At 44.3% G+C, this 16,886-nt stretch overlaps 1 protein-coding gene across 2 annotated transcripts in view; it reads left to right on the plus strand.

The window, feature by feature from the left end:
• Positions 1–7,336: 7,336 nt before the first annotated feature.
• Positions 7,337–16,886, plus strand: part of sdk2b (sidekick cell adhesion molecule 2b) — a 486,503-nt gene continuing 476,953 nt past the window's right edge. For both annotated transcript variants that reach the window (XM_034707425.1, XM_034707426.1), the window contains exon 1: positions 7,337–7,477. In XM_034707425.1, coding sequence (XP_034563316.1) covers positions 7,390–7,477 — 88 coding nt within the window. In that variant the 5' untranslated portion in view covers positions 7,337–7,389. The remainder of the gene's footprint in view (positions 7,478–16,886) is intronic.

A 16,886-nucleotide genomic window follows, 5' to 3' on the forward strand; every position in this document is an offset into this window, starting at 1 on the left:
AGAAAGAAAACATTTTTCTTCTGTGCTTTTGACTGTACATGCGACCATTACCATTCGTCTTAGAACTCTGGCCTATGTTTTATTGACAGCTAAAATCATGTTCTGTAAAAGAGGGTGTGAACACCTCAGTGGACCAAAAAAAAAAAAAAAAGTAAAAAAAAAAAGGAATACACAAAGATATACAAAGGGACAAGGAAAGAGAAGGAGAGAGAGACCTAAGACACTTAGATGGAGAGGGACCATCTCACCATGATGCCAAAAACACTGTGCGGTAATACTAATGATTAAGCAACCCTTAGTGTCCACAATCATTACTGAAGCTTGGGTCGCTGAGGGTTGCCGCCGTGCTGTGTTCTATTTGTGTAACAAGACCACCACTGGTGCAGATGATGCCACTGGGGTCAGATCAGCCGAGCGGTTCAGCCCAGCACCCGGGCTGCGAGAGCAGTCAGGCCGAAGGACCCAACGCACTGCAGGAGACCCAGGCCGAACAGGTACCGCCGGGGGACCCAGGGCGACCCCCAGTGCGACCACCGGGGGACCCAGGGCGACCTCCAGGGCGACCCCCAGGTCATCCAGCATGAGGAAAGGGGGGCGAGATCCCGCAGCCCCCCCAAGGAACACCCCCACAACACCGCCCCCACACCCCCCCAAGACAGAGCCAAAGGAGCCACCAGGGCCGAGGGGGCGCAGTACCAGGAGCAGACAGCCAGGCAGCCGGGCAGGACCCGGACCACAGCCCGCCAACAGGCACGCCGGAGTGGGGGGAGGGGGCAGGGCCAATCCCCCCCAGCCGGTCCGACCACTCCCCCAGCCAAGCCCCCCACCAGCGACCGAGGGACCAGGCCGCAGGGGCATAGAGTAAGTGATAATTTCATATGATGACACAATGTGCATTTTATTTTTGACTTGTCAACTGAGCCACCTGGGAGTTCTTTATTTAAGTGTAATGTGCCATTCAAAAACACAGTGGTGTCCTTACTTTACATGACACTGGCATCATGAAGACGCCAAATGGCTTCGCTGCAGTGTGCAAATAGAGCATGATTAGAAAATTAGAATGCAATAATTTTCAACCTTAATGTAATTGGTACTTATGCATCACACCGCAAACAACAAATGTCATTACCTCTTGTTTGGAGGAATATATAATGTCCTATAAATCCAAATATAAAGCAGATTAATGTCCCTAAATGAGCATACATTTAGTGTAGTGGTAAAGACATTTGCTTTACTACTACACTGTACCAGCCCCATGATGCTGTTGGTCAGTTTTGCATCAGGGCATCAGAGTGATGTATGTTTGTGTGTGTGAGTGTTCAGATAAACTCCACAGTTCTCTCTGAAGCACTGAAGAACCCTCCGGTCTTTCTTCCTCTCTGAGTTCTGACCTCTGTCTCTCAGTCCGAGCAGCGAGCAGCCCATATCTCTGATTTTACTTAGCTTTTTTGCAGCCTTGTGCCTTGTCTATGTGTCGGTGTGTATTTGAGATCTGGCTGTGTTTTGCGAAACACTCAAATCCAAACAGAGGTGAAAATCCCAGAGCTGTTGATGGGAGCATTGGTCTGAGGGTATCTCTGATGATTTCAAACACTGATGCCCTTTGTTGTTCAAAGATGCCTGTCCTGCTCCGCTGTCTCTCTCTCTCTCTGTTTCTCTCCTGCCGATGAGAAGATGCAGGGTGAGTTTTACTGCTGAGTGCCTCTGTTGCTGACAGAAATGAAGGCAGAGCTGAATTTTATTGTCAGTTTTTCCCTTCTTGGTTGAAGATTCGGACAGGAGTGGCAGTGAGAATGAAAATCTAGCTGTTTGGGAAGACAAAGTCGAGGGGGCTTTGTTGAAAAAAATGTCAAGTGCTTTCCAGAGTTGGCACAGAAGTAACAGTTATATGATTTCACACTTCACTTTTTGCATCATAGTAGTTATTTTTTACAAGACTTGGCCAATTCACTCCAAAATGACGACCTAAAGTCGCCACCACTCATCCCGAACACCATTTGAGATCTTTATTTTCAACCTGTCAGGGCTGCCATGGATTTCTGCTGTCTCACATGAACACGTAATAACAGAGTCCGGAAATGTTGCATCTCAGCAGTGACTGATCATTATTTTATACAGGAATTAATGGAAATCAATGGCTGCCAGAAATGCTGAGAAATGCAATCAATATCTTCACCTACATGCTGTGTGTATATGAATGAAGACAAGAGAAGATACTTTATTAGAGCCAATCAAACATTAAGACAGTGTTGGATTGACTGAGCAGTTAAAGCTCATGCCTTCTGCATAGAGGCTTTAGTCCTTGTTGCAGTGGTCGCTTATTTAAGTCCCAACCATGACACTTTTCTGAAACCTTTCCCCTGCTCTCTTCTTTCCACATTTATTGTCTCTCTTCAGCTGTCCAATCTGAGAGAGGCGAAAAAGCCTATCACTCAACCTAACTTTTGATACAGTCAAACAGGTGGAGCTAAGGCAGGGTTTTAGCCTCCTGGCAAACAGCAACAATGCACTCACCTGTCCATTTTCTCAACATTAGGGGTAGACTGATATTGTTTTTTCCAGTGCCGATACCAATACTGATACTTTTAGAGCAGAAATTAAAAACTTTAAGTTATGTGAAGTCTAGCCAATCAGATAGTTTTTTTGACAGGACATAAGGTGAGACAGTGGTCAATGAAAACAGACCCAGAGGGTAAAGGCTGATTTATACTTCTGCGTTGAATCAACGGCGTACCCTACGCCGGGGGTCCGCGTAGCTCCCGTACCTCCGCCGTGGCCTACGCACGTAGCTGACGTGCACCTCCTCCAAAATGTAACTCCCTGTAGAGCCGAAGCGGACCGCAAGCTCTGTGATTGGTCCGCTCGGCGGCTTTGTCTTTCCCGCATTTACAACACTTCCGGGATCCCGGACATCGGCCGCACATCGGCCGTGTATTTCATCTCTTCCTCTCTATTCTTCATGTAATCATGTCTGTATGATAAACAGCAACATGTATCAGCTGTAGATTCACATAACACGCTCTGAAACTCTGTGGAAAAGTAAACAGAGATCGTAGAGGGACCGGAAGCAGTCGACCGGCTATCAGAGAGACCGCACTGCCCTCAGGCGTTTCGGCGGAGAATTACTGCGCGACACGGACACACCGACGCACAAGTATGTGGTGCTCACGTCCGCGTCAGCCCCTGCTGTGTAGGGGAGACACAGAAGTATAAATCAGCCTTAAGACACACTAGCAGCATAGCCAGAGTAGCACATTTTGAATTAATTAACTAGCTTGATCATGATCTGTAAAATTAAACACTGATGAAAATAATCGGCCAAATGCAGAATATCTGCCCCAATAATCATCAAAAGCCGATAATCGGATCAGGTACATTAAGAAAACGTTCATCTCCATATAGTATGTAAAAAGAAAACCAAAAACTATGAGCTACTGAAAATTGTTGTTAGATTCAGTCAGTAAACATGTTTAACTTTGCTGTAAAAATTGGCATTCTCCTTAAGTGGACACTTGAGGAACTGCAGTTTTTTTTTTTTGCGCTACTGTATTGGCTTCATTTTTCAACACCAGAGGTTGCCTCTTGGTTTAAAACCAGCATTGAAGGTGTGCCAAAATCCATGCTATAACAAAATGCGGCATCAGAGAATGTGTTGAGACCTTAGACTGTATAAAATATGGACGTGGTATCTGTGACGTCACCCATCTGTTTCTGAAGAGCTGTTTTGAGGCCAATCGTGGCGGCAGCCATATTGCCGCTGTGGAGCCAGTGTGACGTAAAGAGGCGGAGTTTGAGCCTCCTAGCCAACAGCTGCAGTGTTCCTTCAGTCAGCTGTGCCTCTCATTGGAAGGCTTGTAATGTCTATCTTCTAAATTCCCGCGTTAGAAAAAAGAAATCACCCCCCTCACAGTGTGAGCTGATTGAGAAATGAGCTATCCAGACTACACTCATCCTTTGTACCAGGCTGTGAACATGTTTATTTCTGCTGTAAAGATCGCCTTTTCCCCATCCATGTGTATGTGACTTCTGGTACTTCCGGAGCCAGCCTCAAGCGGATCCTCGATGAACTGCAGCTTTTTGCAGGAGGTTGCCGCTTGACTGAAACCAGTTACTGTCCACCCCTACAGGTGTATCAATTAGACCTTTGCAATCGCAACTATCAACGCAAATTCAACCAATCAGCGCAATTTTTTCACGGCCTTGCAATTTTATACAATGACCGCAACTTTCCCCCAAATTTGACCAATTACCTCAATCTCAGCCCCTGTACGTCATCAGTTTTATCATCAATTTGACTTCCTTGGAACATAAATGTAAGTCCTCACTTGATCGGCACTTTTCAACAACAAAACACGCACAGAGAACTGGTGAAAAGAGGGGACAGCAGGCAGGACAAGTGACGATGACAACATTGTTATTTATAGATTGAGGGGCTCAGTGTTAGCTAGGTCTCTACCTGCAGCAGGTGTGCTTTATGAACCAGCTCTCCTCACCTCCATGCATCTGTCTCATCTTCATTGAGGATTTTTACCCCCCGGTGTGCGTTAGTGACAAAGACACAACCGGGGGACATCTGTTTAATATTTGAGGTTTGACGTTGTTGCTGCCATTACCGCAAAAAGCTCCTTGTCTACAGCTTGATTTATTCCAGTTTGGTGAAACATCAGACACATTTAGTAAGTTTGGATCAACTCCTTGTCATCAAAGATGCAGATTCATTTCAGAGTGCTGTGAATTGACTGTCTGTGCCCCTGTCACTGCGAGGTGCATTCAGGGACCGTCGTAAATGTGCAATATAGTCCTTTCATGGCATTTTACTGTGAATCAAGAGAATCAAAAAACAGTCACAGTGGTCACATCAAGAATGTTTTCTAAAAACAACTGTAATGTAGCGTATTTACTTGCCCCTGAGATGTTATTGGGGGAAAAAAGCAAACAAAAAAAATGGCAACTTTCACCACAATTTTTTCAAAAAGCTGTCGCAAATTCAGGCTTTCTGGGCCGCAACAATCACAAAAAAAATCCTGTGAAATCCTGGAGGGACTGATTAGACTCAATGTTAGACAGCTAAAAATTCCATTACATGGTCTTTTAGTTAAAAGCACGAGTGTGTTTTCTCCTAATACTGTGTGATGTCTGTGCTCTCTTTGCTAACTCCTACACCTTGCCCAGAACAGCATCCAACAGTCTAGTTTAAGGTGTTAAATGTGGAAGCCAGCGGCAAACGCCACACTTGCTTGAACTAATTGCAGTCAGCTGAAGATAACTCTGAATCATTGCTACCAGTTGTGTAGTTAAATCTAGGAGCAGCCAGATAAAGACTGAACACAGCTTGTAGTGAGCTGCTTTAGCACCTGTGATCGCAACTTTCCACCGCTCAACAACACCCCGTGCTAACACCTGCCTGTGTTGGCGGTCTGCAGGGAATCAGGTAGAGAAAAAAAAAAAAAAACAGCCACACAAATAATACAGGCTTTGCCACTTGTGTGCAGAAAGCTGTGGCTCAAAAATACTGTGTCCAGGGATTTTCTAAATTACCCTCTTGCTGAGTTGAGTCACAGTAAGTACTTTGAAAAATCATAATCGGGTCCCCGAGCAGCCCCGGGGGCGGCTGAGGAAGCACTCTGTCTTGGTTTCCTTCTGAACTCTCCTATTATTAACTTTTGTGCAAGGTATCACATTTTTGGATAAGAGGAGGAGAACGCCAACAGGAGCCTGGAAATCCTGCTGAGGAACAACAGGAGCTATTACAATGGTGCATTATTTCCTCACTGCCCTACGGTGGCTTAGATGGGACTCGCCGCTCGCACAAAAAAACATTACAAACATTAAGCACTCCGGCTTTCTCTCAGCGAGGCACTGTCATTTTCCAAGGCAGGAACATTTGCTCTGTCATGCTCTCTCTCTCTCTCTCTCTCTCTCTCTCTCTCTCTCAGCCTCCACTGTACTGATACTGTCATTTTGGAAACAGCATTTGCACAGCCGCTCTCTATCACTCCCTCTCAACTCCTTCTGTCCTCCTCTTGTTCAGTTCTCACCCTCTGCTTCTCCTTGTTCTCCTCCGTCTCCTACAAACGCAGACAAGATAACACGCTGCACTCTCAGTCCTGCCTGTGTAAAGACTTAACACAGCCAATAGTGTGCCTTTTTTCCTATTCATGTCATGCACCTCAAACAAGCGTGGAGAATTACATTCCACAGCTAAAAGAAAAAGAACAATACGAGTGTGCTTAGAAGGGTGCTGCACTAACACACAGTGTGAACCTTGGTAGTATTAAAATGCAGCCAAAAAAATAAATCCCTATTATGATGCAGGAGGGGATAAAAAGATGCAAGAAGGTCAATAAACTCTTGTAAATCCCCACAGAAACATTACACTGATTTCTCCTTCGGCACTCTAAGCACCACTCCACTCCAAACCCTGGCAGGCAGAGCACGTGCTCCTTTAAAAAGCTTTATTCATTCCACCTTTGGTAATGTGGAAAGCAATAAAATCATCCCCTGGAAATCCTGTGCCTTGGCTGGATTGGAACCAGCACTGCGCTCCCGCGCTGTGCCGCATGGTGGCGACCTGCGCTGCGCTGCCAACACTTTACATCCTCATGTTTCCTCATAAAGAACCCTGGACTCGTCCTCTTCCAATGCACACACATACACACTAACACACCATACACACACACACACCGGCAGCCGGGCTCTTCTCCTCCTTCCACGGCAGGCTCCGACCATGACAGTGTGACTGCGTGCAAGTTTCTCTCCCCCCGCTGCCCCTCATTCCCAGCTCTCTCTCCTCACTGCTCAACTTCTCCTCCTCACTGCTCCTGTCAAACTGAAATTGCCGACCTTGACAGCGCGCGGTGGGAAGTCTGCCCGCTGCTTTTTGGAAGAACTAGAACCACTCGGTTCCGGACAACGAGCTTGAAGTTTAAAGCAAGAGGTAGAAAGAGGAGGGAAACATCACCTTAAGGACGCAGGAGGGAAAAGTGTGATGTGCTGGTTGGCTTCTTACAGGTGCAGCGAGAAATGGAGTGTTTTTGGATTTAACCTGGATTCATACGAGTGAGTTGGAGCCTGTACTACTACTTGAAAGACACCAACTAAGGCTGCTTCGGTGCTTTTACGGAAAATATCAGTGCAGGGTCTGTGGAATTGGAGCACATTTCAACTGTTGAACAAAAACAGACCCTGTTTGACCGAATTTCTCTACGCGTAAGGGGTCTGTTTTGCGCCCAGGATCGGTGCGCTCTGCGCCGCCGGTTCTCACACAGAGCCCCCCCCCCCCCCCCCCCCCCCCCCACCGTCAGCAGGCGGACAACGAGCCAGAACCACACCGGGACTCGTGACACAGCACAGCGGGCACTTGTTGTCCACTCTGCCCGGTTTGGGACCATGTTTGAGGACTCCTGGGGCAGATCGATGTGGCGCGCCACATGGATTTTATTCTTTTCCTTGTTCATCCACTCCACGCAAGCTCAAGGTAAGAGGGACAGCGGGACATGGTGCCGATTAGTCATCACGCGGGCCCATTAGTGTCCGACTGTAGCTCTCCTGCTATGTTGGATGTTTGACCGCGTTTCCGTTCAGCCGGTAACGGGTCTGTGATGTGTTCATTACTCTTTGCCTTTCGCGCGTAGCCCTATAATTTCCTCATTAGACTCCACATCACTGCGACACCCACACATACAACACACATGCACACATTGTATTAATTGCAGGCAGGTCAGACACACACACTCACACACATGAGCAGTCCCTTTGCTGCTCGTATCTACTTGATTAAACATTTGGGTGATACTTTTTCCCATGTTTCCATCCTGTCCCTGAACTCCACTTGGAGCTGAACTTTATCCACATCGAGCTTGTCGTTGAGTGTATCATTTCTAATGTGACAAATGTGGCTTTAACTGTGGTTTATAATGAACACACAGTACTCTCCCTGCAGCTGTTCTAATGTTTAGAAAGTGTAAATAAAAGCTCTGGTTTGAACATATGCAGTGAATATGTCATCAGAAGCCCAGCTGTTAAAAATGTTAATCTGATTGATGAGTGTTAATTAATTAATCAACCCCCTCTCCCTGTGAAATTAAACTTTGAGCAGCAAACAAGCGTCGTAAATAAACAGATACATATTGATATGAGCGATTAAAAGCGAGCGCGCGCACGCGGACGCTGGAAATTAATTGGTTCTGTGAGAATTATGCAGCCTGTTTCCCCCCTGAGCACGAGGCTAGTAACAGCCAAGCGTGGCAGTCGCAGGGACTGGGAGTCGGTGGTTGTGTGTTTTTTTTTCATTCTGAGTTGTAGAGCTGGAGTAGAACTCAAAATTCTCAGCCTAATAATCCCAAAAGATCCCTCCTAATATTCCTGTGTGGACTCAGAGTGTGTCTCTGGTGCCTGGTAGAGTCTACTGTAACCTAAGGCCTTGTTTCTCTTATGTTTACCCTGTTACATCCCTGTGGGTGTTAGTTTATATGTGATGTTTGTACAGATGACTGCATCTCTCAAACTGTTATCATTATAGCTGATCCTTTTTTTTTGGAGGGAAGTCCAGTTGCACCCTAAAGACATCATCTGATTAAAGGGACTAACTTTCCTTTTTAATCCAGACTGTCAGGCAGGTGCATTCGGTCTACACTTAGCAACATAGGTTCCAGAGGATGCCTCAGGGGGTATAAGGCCATGTACAGCTTAATTACTACCTCACTCTACATTGAAGATTGACAATGGAATACTAGGAAATCACTCAGAGAGCGCTCACCTCCGACAAGGCCAAGAGTCCAGTCTACTGTTACATGAAACTCTGCCTGACATCGGCTCTATATGGCTGGTTTATTCTCAGAACCAGAAGAACCAGTTTACATAGAATCTCCTTATCCTAAGCATCATTATCTTAGCTGGGCATTTATCATGTTCACGTGAGGCGGGAATCACAAGGGAACCCGCGATATGAGTATGATACGATGCGATACAATACCGAACTCAACCTTAAATTAGCATACCATAATTTGTACATAATTTGACAGAGTGGTCTGGACCTCCTATGTTTGTAAAAGCATCTTGAGATAAGGTTTCTTGTGATTTGGTGCTATACAAATAAAGATTGATTTATTGATAGCATTCCATACAAGATACAATGCAATGCAATAGAACAGGACACGTCACAACATGAATTGACACGAAACGACGAGATACAGCACGACATGACATGATATGGCACAATATGTCATACCTGATACAGTTCCCACGTTCACGACAATATCAGGATAAACTGATTCTGCGATGATTGAAATATTGCAAGACCACCATGAAATAGTAGACTATGAGGAGTTTAGAAGTATTGATGTTGTGAGTCATATTGGAAAGCAAGTTTTTTTGGAGTGCTGTGAACACTCAGTTACTTTTAGTTGAAAACATCAATGTTTGGCGCCAGTGATACAGTTATTGTGTTGCACAGGTCTGGACGACGTATAGCCATATTGTTGTTAAGTCCCTTCCTTACTCAGCATGCTGTAACTAAAGATTTGAGAGGCTTGGTTGAAATGGAGAAAAATGCTTAAAAGGGTTGTTTTGCTTCAATAATCTTAAAAAGATGTCTGTGTTCAGAATGAAGCAATTTTCACTTGAGTTTGATTTTGTTCCTTCTTTGGGAGTCAGGTTCAAATCCACTCTAAACTTTTAAGGGTTCTTCCTCAGCCCATGCTTAATCCCTCCACCAAGTTCTATAACGATCATGTGTGTAGTTTTCTAAAGTATTCCTCACAAACATAAAACTCTAAAAAAAATCTATCACCTTTATGGTTACGTTGGAAAAAAAGTTGATCCGTGGTTGGTCTGTAAAAGATCACAACCCTCTTATTTTGAAATTCACACTAAGCATATCAATCCTGCATTCAGGTGTTGTGAAGCGCCTTTTTTGGGCTACACCAACACTTCCACGTGGTAAAAAAAAAGAAAAAAAATGCACTCCTGCTCTCCCCTTTTCTCTGCTGCACCCTCTCCACTCTTGTGATTTGAATTCAGGTATCGCTGCCACTGTAAGGAGGGAGTATTACCTCTCTAGATAGACTCTAAGCCTCCGGTGACGCTCACTCAATAACAGAATGTAGAGAAGATGAAAAAAAACAAACAAGGCAGATATCCATCATTCATGAGGGCATATCCTGGTGCCTGACATTTACAGGAGATTGATAACTCATGTGTCCCAGGGATTAAGAAACCTAACATTGTTGCTCCCTCTCTCTTTGTAACTGTATTGCTGTTTGTATCAGATTCTGGTAGCTTGTTCCCACTCTCTTCTTTTTCTCTCTTCATGCTTATTTACCCAAGACAGCTGAGTAAGAACACATTATTTACAGCGCTGGCCCTTGGGGGCAAGACTCCTTTTTTTTTCGCATTTGCATTTGCATGGTTGCATATAGCAATATCCATGCATGTTACTGAATGTAAGGAGGGGATATTGGAATGAAGACTGCCAGTCACTCGCTCCGACTCTCCGCTCAGTCTGACCGGTAGCAGCAGCATCCCTCAGATTTCATTACACAGTCGCTCCTGGGTCAAAAATGTAGGATTTAATTGGACTCTCTTCAGACCGTTCAGAGACCAGCTCATTGAAAGTGACCCCGGTGTGGGCTGCTCTCTTTCCATGCGATGATTAAAGAACATGATGAGGCGAGTAGCATGCCTCTGGACGGACGTGTCGGCCATCGCTTGGCACATTTTAATGACCAGTCTACTGAAACTGCTTTTTAACGACGGGAGAACGGCCTTCATCAGGCCAAAGTGCTCCGACGGCTTGCTTTAAAGGCTTGCTGAGGAGAGACAGATAATCTACGATTTTTCATACGCCGTCATTCATCATCATTGTGCACAGCAAGAAAAAAGAAGAAACAGGGGTGTTAATAAATTCAGTTGAAGCCATGGAGGGCCTTTGTTTGAAACGCAGAGTGCTTCTCTATCTGAGATGAGACCATTAAAACTAAAAGAGGCGGAGTGTGAGTTCTCCGGCCTACAGTCAAACACTAAACACTTTATTTTTGCATGCTGACATGGAAGCAGAGTCTTCATCAAAGCATGCAAAAAAAAAAAAAAAAACAGGCCTCCCTTTCAAGTCAGTCTGGGTGTTAAGTTCAAAGTGACAGTTATAGGATCTGCTCGGTCCGTCCCACTGTTCACTTCCATTTATTCACTGAGGTCATGCCGAGACAATGCTTGGCTCGCCTGCTGGTTTTGTCATCTCTTAACACGTCTATTTCAGGCGCAGAGCAGTCGGGGAGCACTCTATTGGAATGTCATGTTTGGCATACATACTTCTGCGTCACTCAACGTCTGCAGATTAGGCCTGACTGGCTACAGCTCGGCTTTAGGAGCTTTAAGCGGGAGTTGAGGACTTCATTCTGTCAGAGGCGTGGCACTCAGATTAACATCCACGAGGACGGTTCTGACAGAGTGTGCGGGGGCCTGCCGGGACATGGCTGGCATCGAAATCAGCCACTCCATGCTGTTGTCTGTCTAGGATGCACAACATTTTTCAAGGGACGGTCCGTTTTTAGCTTCCTATATTGGACTTGGACCTTGACACAGTTCCTGAAGTCAAGGATGTCATCTACTTTATAAATCTTTGAGGAGATTGGACTGAAATTGTATGGGCTGGAATGAATTGCATGCAGTTCGGAAGCACCTCTCGACTTCTTTCGGAGGGAAGTAAATTGGATGCATTCTTATCTCAGCCGACAAAATAGGGCACATAATCATAAATGTGCAGTGGGAATTTTCCCTTGCGCTGGTCAATGGCTTTCAGATGAAGTGGGGAGGTGGAATCTACAGATGCACGAGGCAGTGTGAGTCTCCTGTGCTCCCACTGCTTTTGTTTCCCTGACGTCACTCCTCATCTCTCCTGAATTGTTGGACACTTGTGCCACAGAGATGCACACTTGTGTCGGCGTATGTATTTATGTGCACTGTGTATCCCTGAGACCATCGAGTTGAAGCACAGATGGCAGGTGTCTGAGGCACTGTATGCAGATGAAGAAACTCCTGAAATCAAGACTTCACATCAAAGCTTCCTGTGATCTCTGATGTGAGTCACTGTTTTGAAAGGTAGCAGGCAAAAGTGCTCTTTCTCGAATAATTTCAAACGGATATGATGGGCAGAAGCTGAACCGAGAAGATGAAGAACTGATTGAGATCGCACCGTGCGTAATATGCGAAGACAGCGGTGTTGAGAGTAAGTCTCCAGACTACAAATGCCCTGGTTTGCCACACATCCTAATTGACAGACCAGGGATCCGTGTTTCCTTGTAGCAGCTGTGTCCTCTGAAATAACTTGCAAAGAGAAGGGGGGGAAAAAAGGGAAAATGAAGCCGTCCCAGAACCCTGCAGCTAGCACTTTGCCAAAAGGTCACAACGCACTGCTTTTAGTATTCAGGTCTGGTGAGAGAAAACTCATGGTCAAAGTACAGTGATAGATTTCTCAGAGGGACGTCTGGAGTTTCACTGTGCTGCGCTCAATAAAACAAAACTTCCCACCCAAGGTCTCTGGCAGTGGCAAGACCAGGGAAGAGGCGTGACTGAAAGACCTTTTGTTTTTTCCCTCTCTGAAAAGCACTTCCAGACCGCCTGCAAGTGGTGTTTTTTATTGATCTGAACACATTCCCCCAATAACCGTCACCTGGAGAGGATAAGGGGGTTTTTAATAGGGACCCTGTGGGACTCAGTCGGTGTTCTGAAATGTCTACACATTCATTGTTAGAAATAAGGTATGAGTAAGAGCCTGCTGGTGGCGTACAATTTAAGAACTATTAAAGATTTTAAAAAGCACAAAACGAAATGTTCAATGATTTCAACTAAGGGGTCAATAAAGGCCCAGTTCATTATTTTTCAAGAGCAGAAAATCAATAACATTTGAGATTATTGATACTGCTATCATGTCTCATGGTTCTGTGACATAACATTAGTTCATGAGTTGAGTCAAACGTAATTTTTGCACAAACATACAGAACTTGTCTGTTAAAGCTTTGACAACAGGTATGAAACTGCACAAAGAAGAATTCAGGTGGTCAGTTGTTTGAGACGATGGGTGACCATGCAAGTAAGTCTAAAGTTTGGCTACAGTTGAACAATTTAAGTTGCAAACAATTTCTTGCAGTGGGGGAATACATCCTGCATGGCCAAGCACATCAGCTCTATGCATCAAATCAAACCTAAATGCAGCTGTTTCAGCTGACTTGGGGTTGAAACTGTTGTTTTAACTGCATTTAAACTTTGTAAGATGTGTTTAAATCAACAGGATAAAAGCCAGTTCGCCAAAAAAACAAGGTGACACAAAGTTAATTATTATATTATGATGTATTCAAGGTCAGGTCAAGTCAGTAGAATAGTTATTAAGAAGAGGTGCACTTGTGAGACCTGTACTGAAGTATAACTCCACAAGATGCGCCCTCGTTTTAAAGCATGTGGCTGGATGCTCGTCAAATCTTCCCCTTCAAAATAAGATAAAGGCTAACCATAGACTAAAATAAATTAAAAACCTTATCCCCACTTTAATCTCAATCATTTCTTTTTTTTAAAGTTATATTTTGGGCCTTTTTTGCCTTTATTTGATAGAATGTGGGGAGTAGAGAGTGGGGGGAAGACATACAGCAAATGGTCATGGCCAGTCAAACCAGTGACCTCAGCTGCAAGGACTGTAGCCTCTGTATGTGGGTGCTTAGACTGCTAGGCCACCAGCACGCCGAATCTCATCGATTTCTGAGTATATTCTCATAAATGTAGAATTTTACTGTTGTAAGGTTACAAACTTATTCTCAGAAATGTATTAATTTAATCCCAAAACCTTTTTTTTCTTCCTTAAAGCAGCCCTAATCCTCTGTTGTACTCTACCTATGAGTAAGTCATATAAAATAATCTCACAAATGTATCAACATACTAAAATTCAAACACCATCAGTCACTCAAAGCACTAGTTCCCAAAGTGGGGGTGGGGACCTCTTGAGGGGGTTGAGAGGCACTGATTGGAGGGTTGCGAGATACCATCCAAAAAAGTGGTTCTTCCAAGATCTTTTTTTCTCTCCCTTGAATATCTAAAATTGTATATTTTATCCATTTTTATAAAAAGTATAAATAAAGATACCGGCAAATCAGAATGTGCTTATCCTATGACTGCTACAGACTAAACATGAAGATTAATTGCATTCTGCTTTCAACCTTTTTTAAATAGTTATGAAATAAAATGATGGTATTTTGGCTTTCAGTTTCTAATGTCTGTTTTTGAATTGGCCTATTAGTGCTTGCATATGGCTGTAAGTAACATTTAACTAATCTAAGTAACAGCGTGGGTCCTGAGTCTCTGGCACTGTTTTTTTGAGGGCCCTGGGCTGAAAGTTTGGGAACCCCTGACTTAAAGCTCCTGTGAGGAACTTTCAGTTTGTGTCATTTTTGGCGCCCCCTCTGGACTAAGCGGTTTATGCTAGTTTTGTCCTGTACGTCTGTAATTAGTGTGCCTTGATTTCAAAGAAAAAAAATCTCATTCTGCTCATTTTTAATGGTCAACTGTATCACTGATTGAGAAAGTTAGCCATGAAGGAATTGTCTGCAGCATGTGGTTAATCACGTGACCTGACACCTAACCCCCACAAGTGGTTTCAGACATTACAGGTAACCGTATACATCGCCCGCCTCCGTCCCACTCTCTCCAAATCCGCTGCTGAAACCCTAATTCATGCTTTTACTTCACGACTCGACTACTGCAATAGCCTCCTGTATGGTCTTCCCTCCTCCCATCTACAAAAACTACAATACGTACAGAACTCTGCTGCCCGGCTACTCACCTACTCCCGCTCCAGAGACCACATCACCCCTGTCCTTCAACAGCTCCACTGGCTCCCCGTAAAACAGCGCATCCATTTCAAGATCCTGCTCACCACGTACAAATCCCTCAATAACCTGGCCCCCCCATACCTCACTGACCTTCTCCGGTACTACCACCCCTCCCGCCGTCTCCGATCCTCTGACTCCAACCTCCTCACTCCCATCATTAAATCCAAGCACCGTACCTTGGGGGACCGGGCCTTTGCCATAGCCGCCCCCACCCTCTGGAACTCTCTCCCCCCACACATCCGGGCTTCTGACTCACTCCTTTCATTTAAGAAACAGTTAAAAACTTACCTTTTCAAACAGGCATTCCCCTCACATAAATTTTTCCACCTCTTCCCTTGTCGTCTGCTTGTCTTGTATGTCTTTATTTGTATTTATTTATTTATTTATTTGTAAAGCGTCTTTGAGTTATTTAAAAGCGCTATATAAAACTTAGGTATTATTATTATTATTATTATAGATATAATCACTGATCTTCTTAATGGTCTTCAATGAATTTTTTGTGTCATATAGGAGCATGCACATTAACTCCGTCTGCTTAACAACCAGCCGAAAACTCCTCACAGGAGCTTTAACAAAAGCAGCATTATGTGACAGCCAGGAGAGAACCAAGAGATCTGCGACAAGCTAACAGACCTTGAGTGACACTCCGGTGTAGTCACTCATTGTATGTGCACTAACAGTTCACAGCACATATGAGTCCTCACCGCAGTGCTCCTATATGTGCTCTATTCAGTGAAGCTGTGCCTGAAGGATAAAGTGAATGAATCTAAAAGACCCCTCTGTGAACCATTCACCTATGGATGGCTGTAAACACACCTCAGCACTTCTCACATTCCTTCCCCTGGAAACACAGACCAGCCCCCAGCAGCTTAGTCACTGCACTTTATTTGTTTCTGCCATAAGTACATTCTATTAGTATTCAAACGGAGGTGCAAAAATATCCAGTGCAAACCCCCGGATAAGAATTTAGAGTGTGTATCACATTGCATGGAGAGCATTGTCACTTTTTTCAGTGCATGGAACGGCCCTTTGTTCATCACGAATATGAATATTTGTGACAAGAAAGTGTCATCATGGCGTATTTAGTGCTTCAACCATTCCTGTCAGGACCCGCTGTGTCCTCATTTTCACTTTTTGAAGACGCCGCCTTTTGTTCAGCCATGTAAATGTGTGAGGAGCGAAGGGAGGGAAGTGTCGAGATGTGTGAATTTGTGTCAAGCTTCTTTGTTTCCGGCTTTATCAAGGTTTAATCAACGCTGAAACATCCTGACAAACTTAGTCGGCTTTTCTTGCCTTTAGTTTGTTGCTTGACATTTTCCATGCCGTCTGACTGTCAACAGGATAATCCCCCATATTAAAAGAACTTAAGGAAGTAACTTTGTAAGAACGTCTGTATATGTTGAGCTATAACTGAAGTTATTTGTGAGCACTCATTTCTACTGCACTACTATAGTGGAATACCTCACCATAATACTATATTTTGGCCTTTGAAGCCCTTAAGATCCTCGCTCTGCCACTCAAACTGGACATCCAGGTCTGTATCTTGTGTCTTCATAGACTGCCTTATGCAGCTGACCCAGCCGACCCTCACTAAAGCTGCCTCTTGCATTGCTTGAATGCCTGGCTTATTTCTGTCTGAGCCTCATTGAGGATGTTTTCTGCACATGCTCAAGCAACACCAGAGTCATTGTCTGCCAATGTCAGATTTTTTTTCCTGCATCCAGTATGCTGTTCATCATTATCAAAGTCTTTGGATTGTTTTGGAAAATGTCCCATATTTCAGGAACCATTGAGGCGCCTTAGATTGCTGATATGACGCTATGTAGTTTGCTCTCATTCAAAACACACATCATCTTTGATGACCTTGATGAAAAGAGAGGTCATAAAGTTAAACCTGGCTCAAATTTGAAATCAACAATGAAACATCAGTTGTTAAGATGTAAGAAGAAGGTGCATGGATTCATATAACAGCATCTAGGGAGCTACTTTGTAATGTTAAAGCTTCGTTTACAC

The sequence above is a fragment of the Notolabrus celidotus genome, chromosome 18, assembly GCF_009762535.1.
Source record: "Notolabrus celidotus isolate fNotCel1 chromosome 18, fNotCel1.pri, whole genome shotgun sequence".
Taxonomy (NCBI): domain Eukaryota; kingdom Metazoa; phylum Chordata; class Actinopteri; order Labriformes; family Labridae; genus Notolabrus; species Notolabrus celidotus.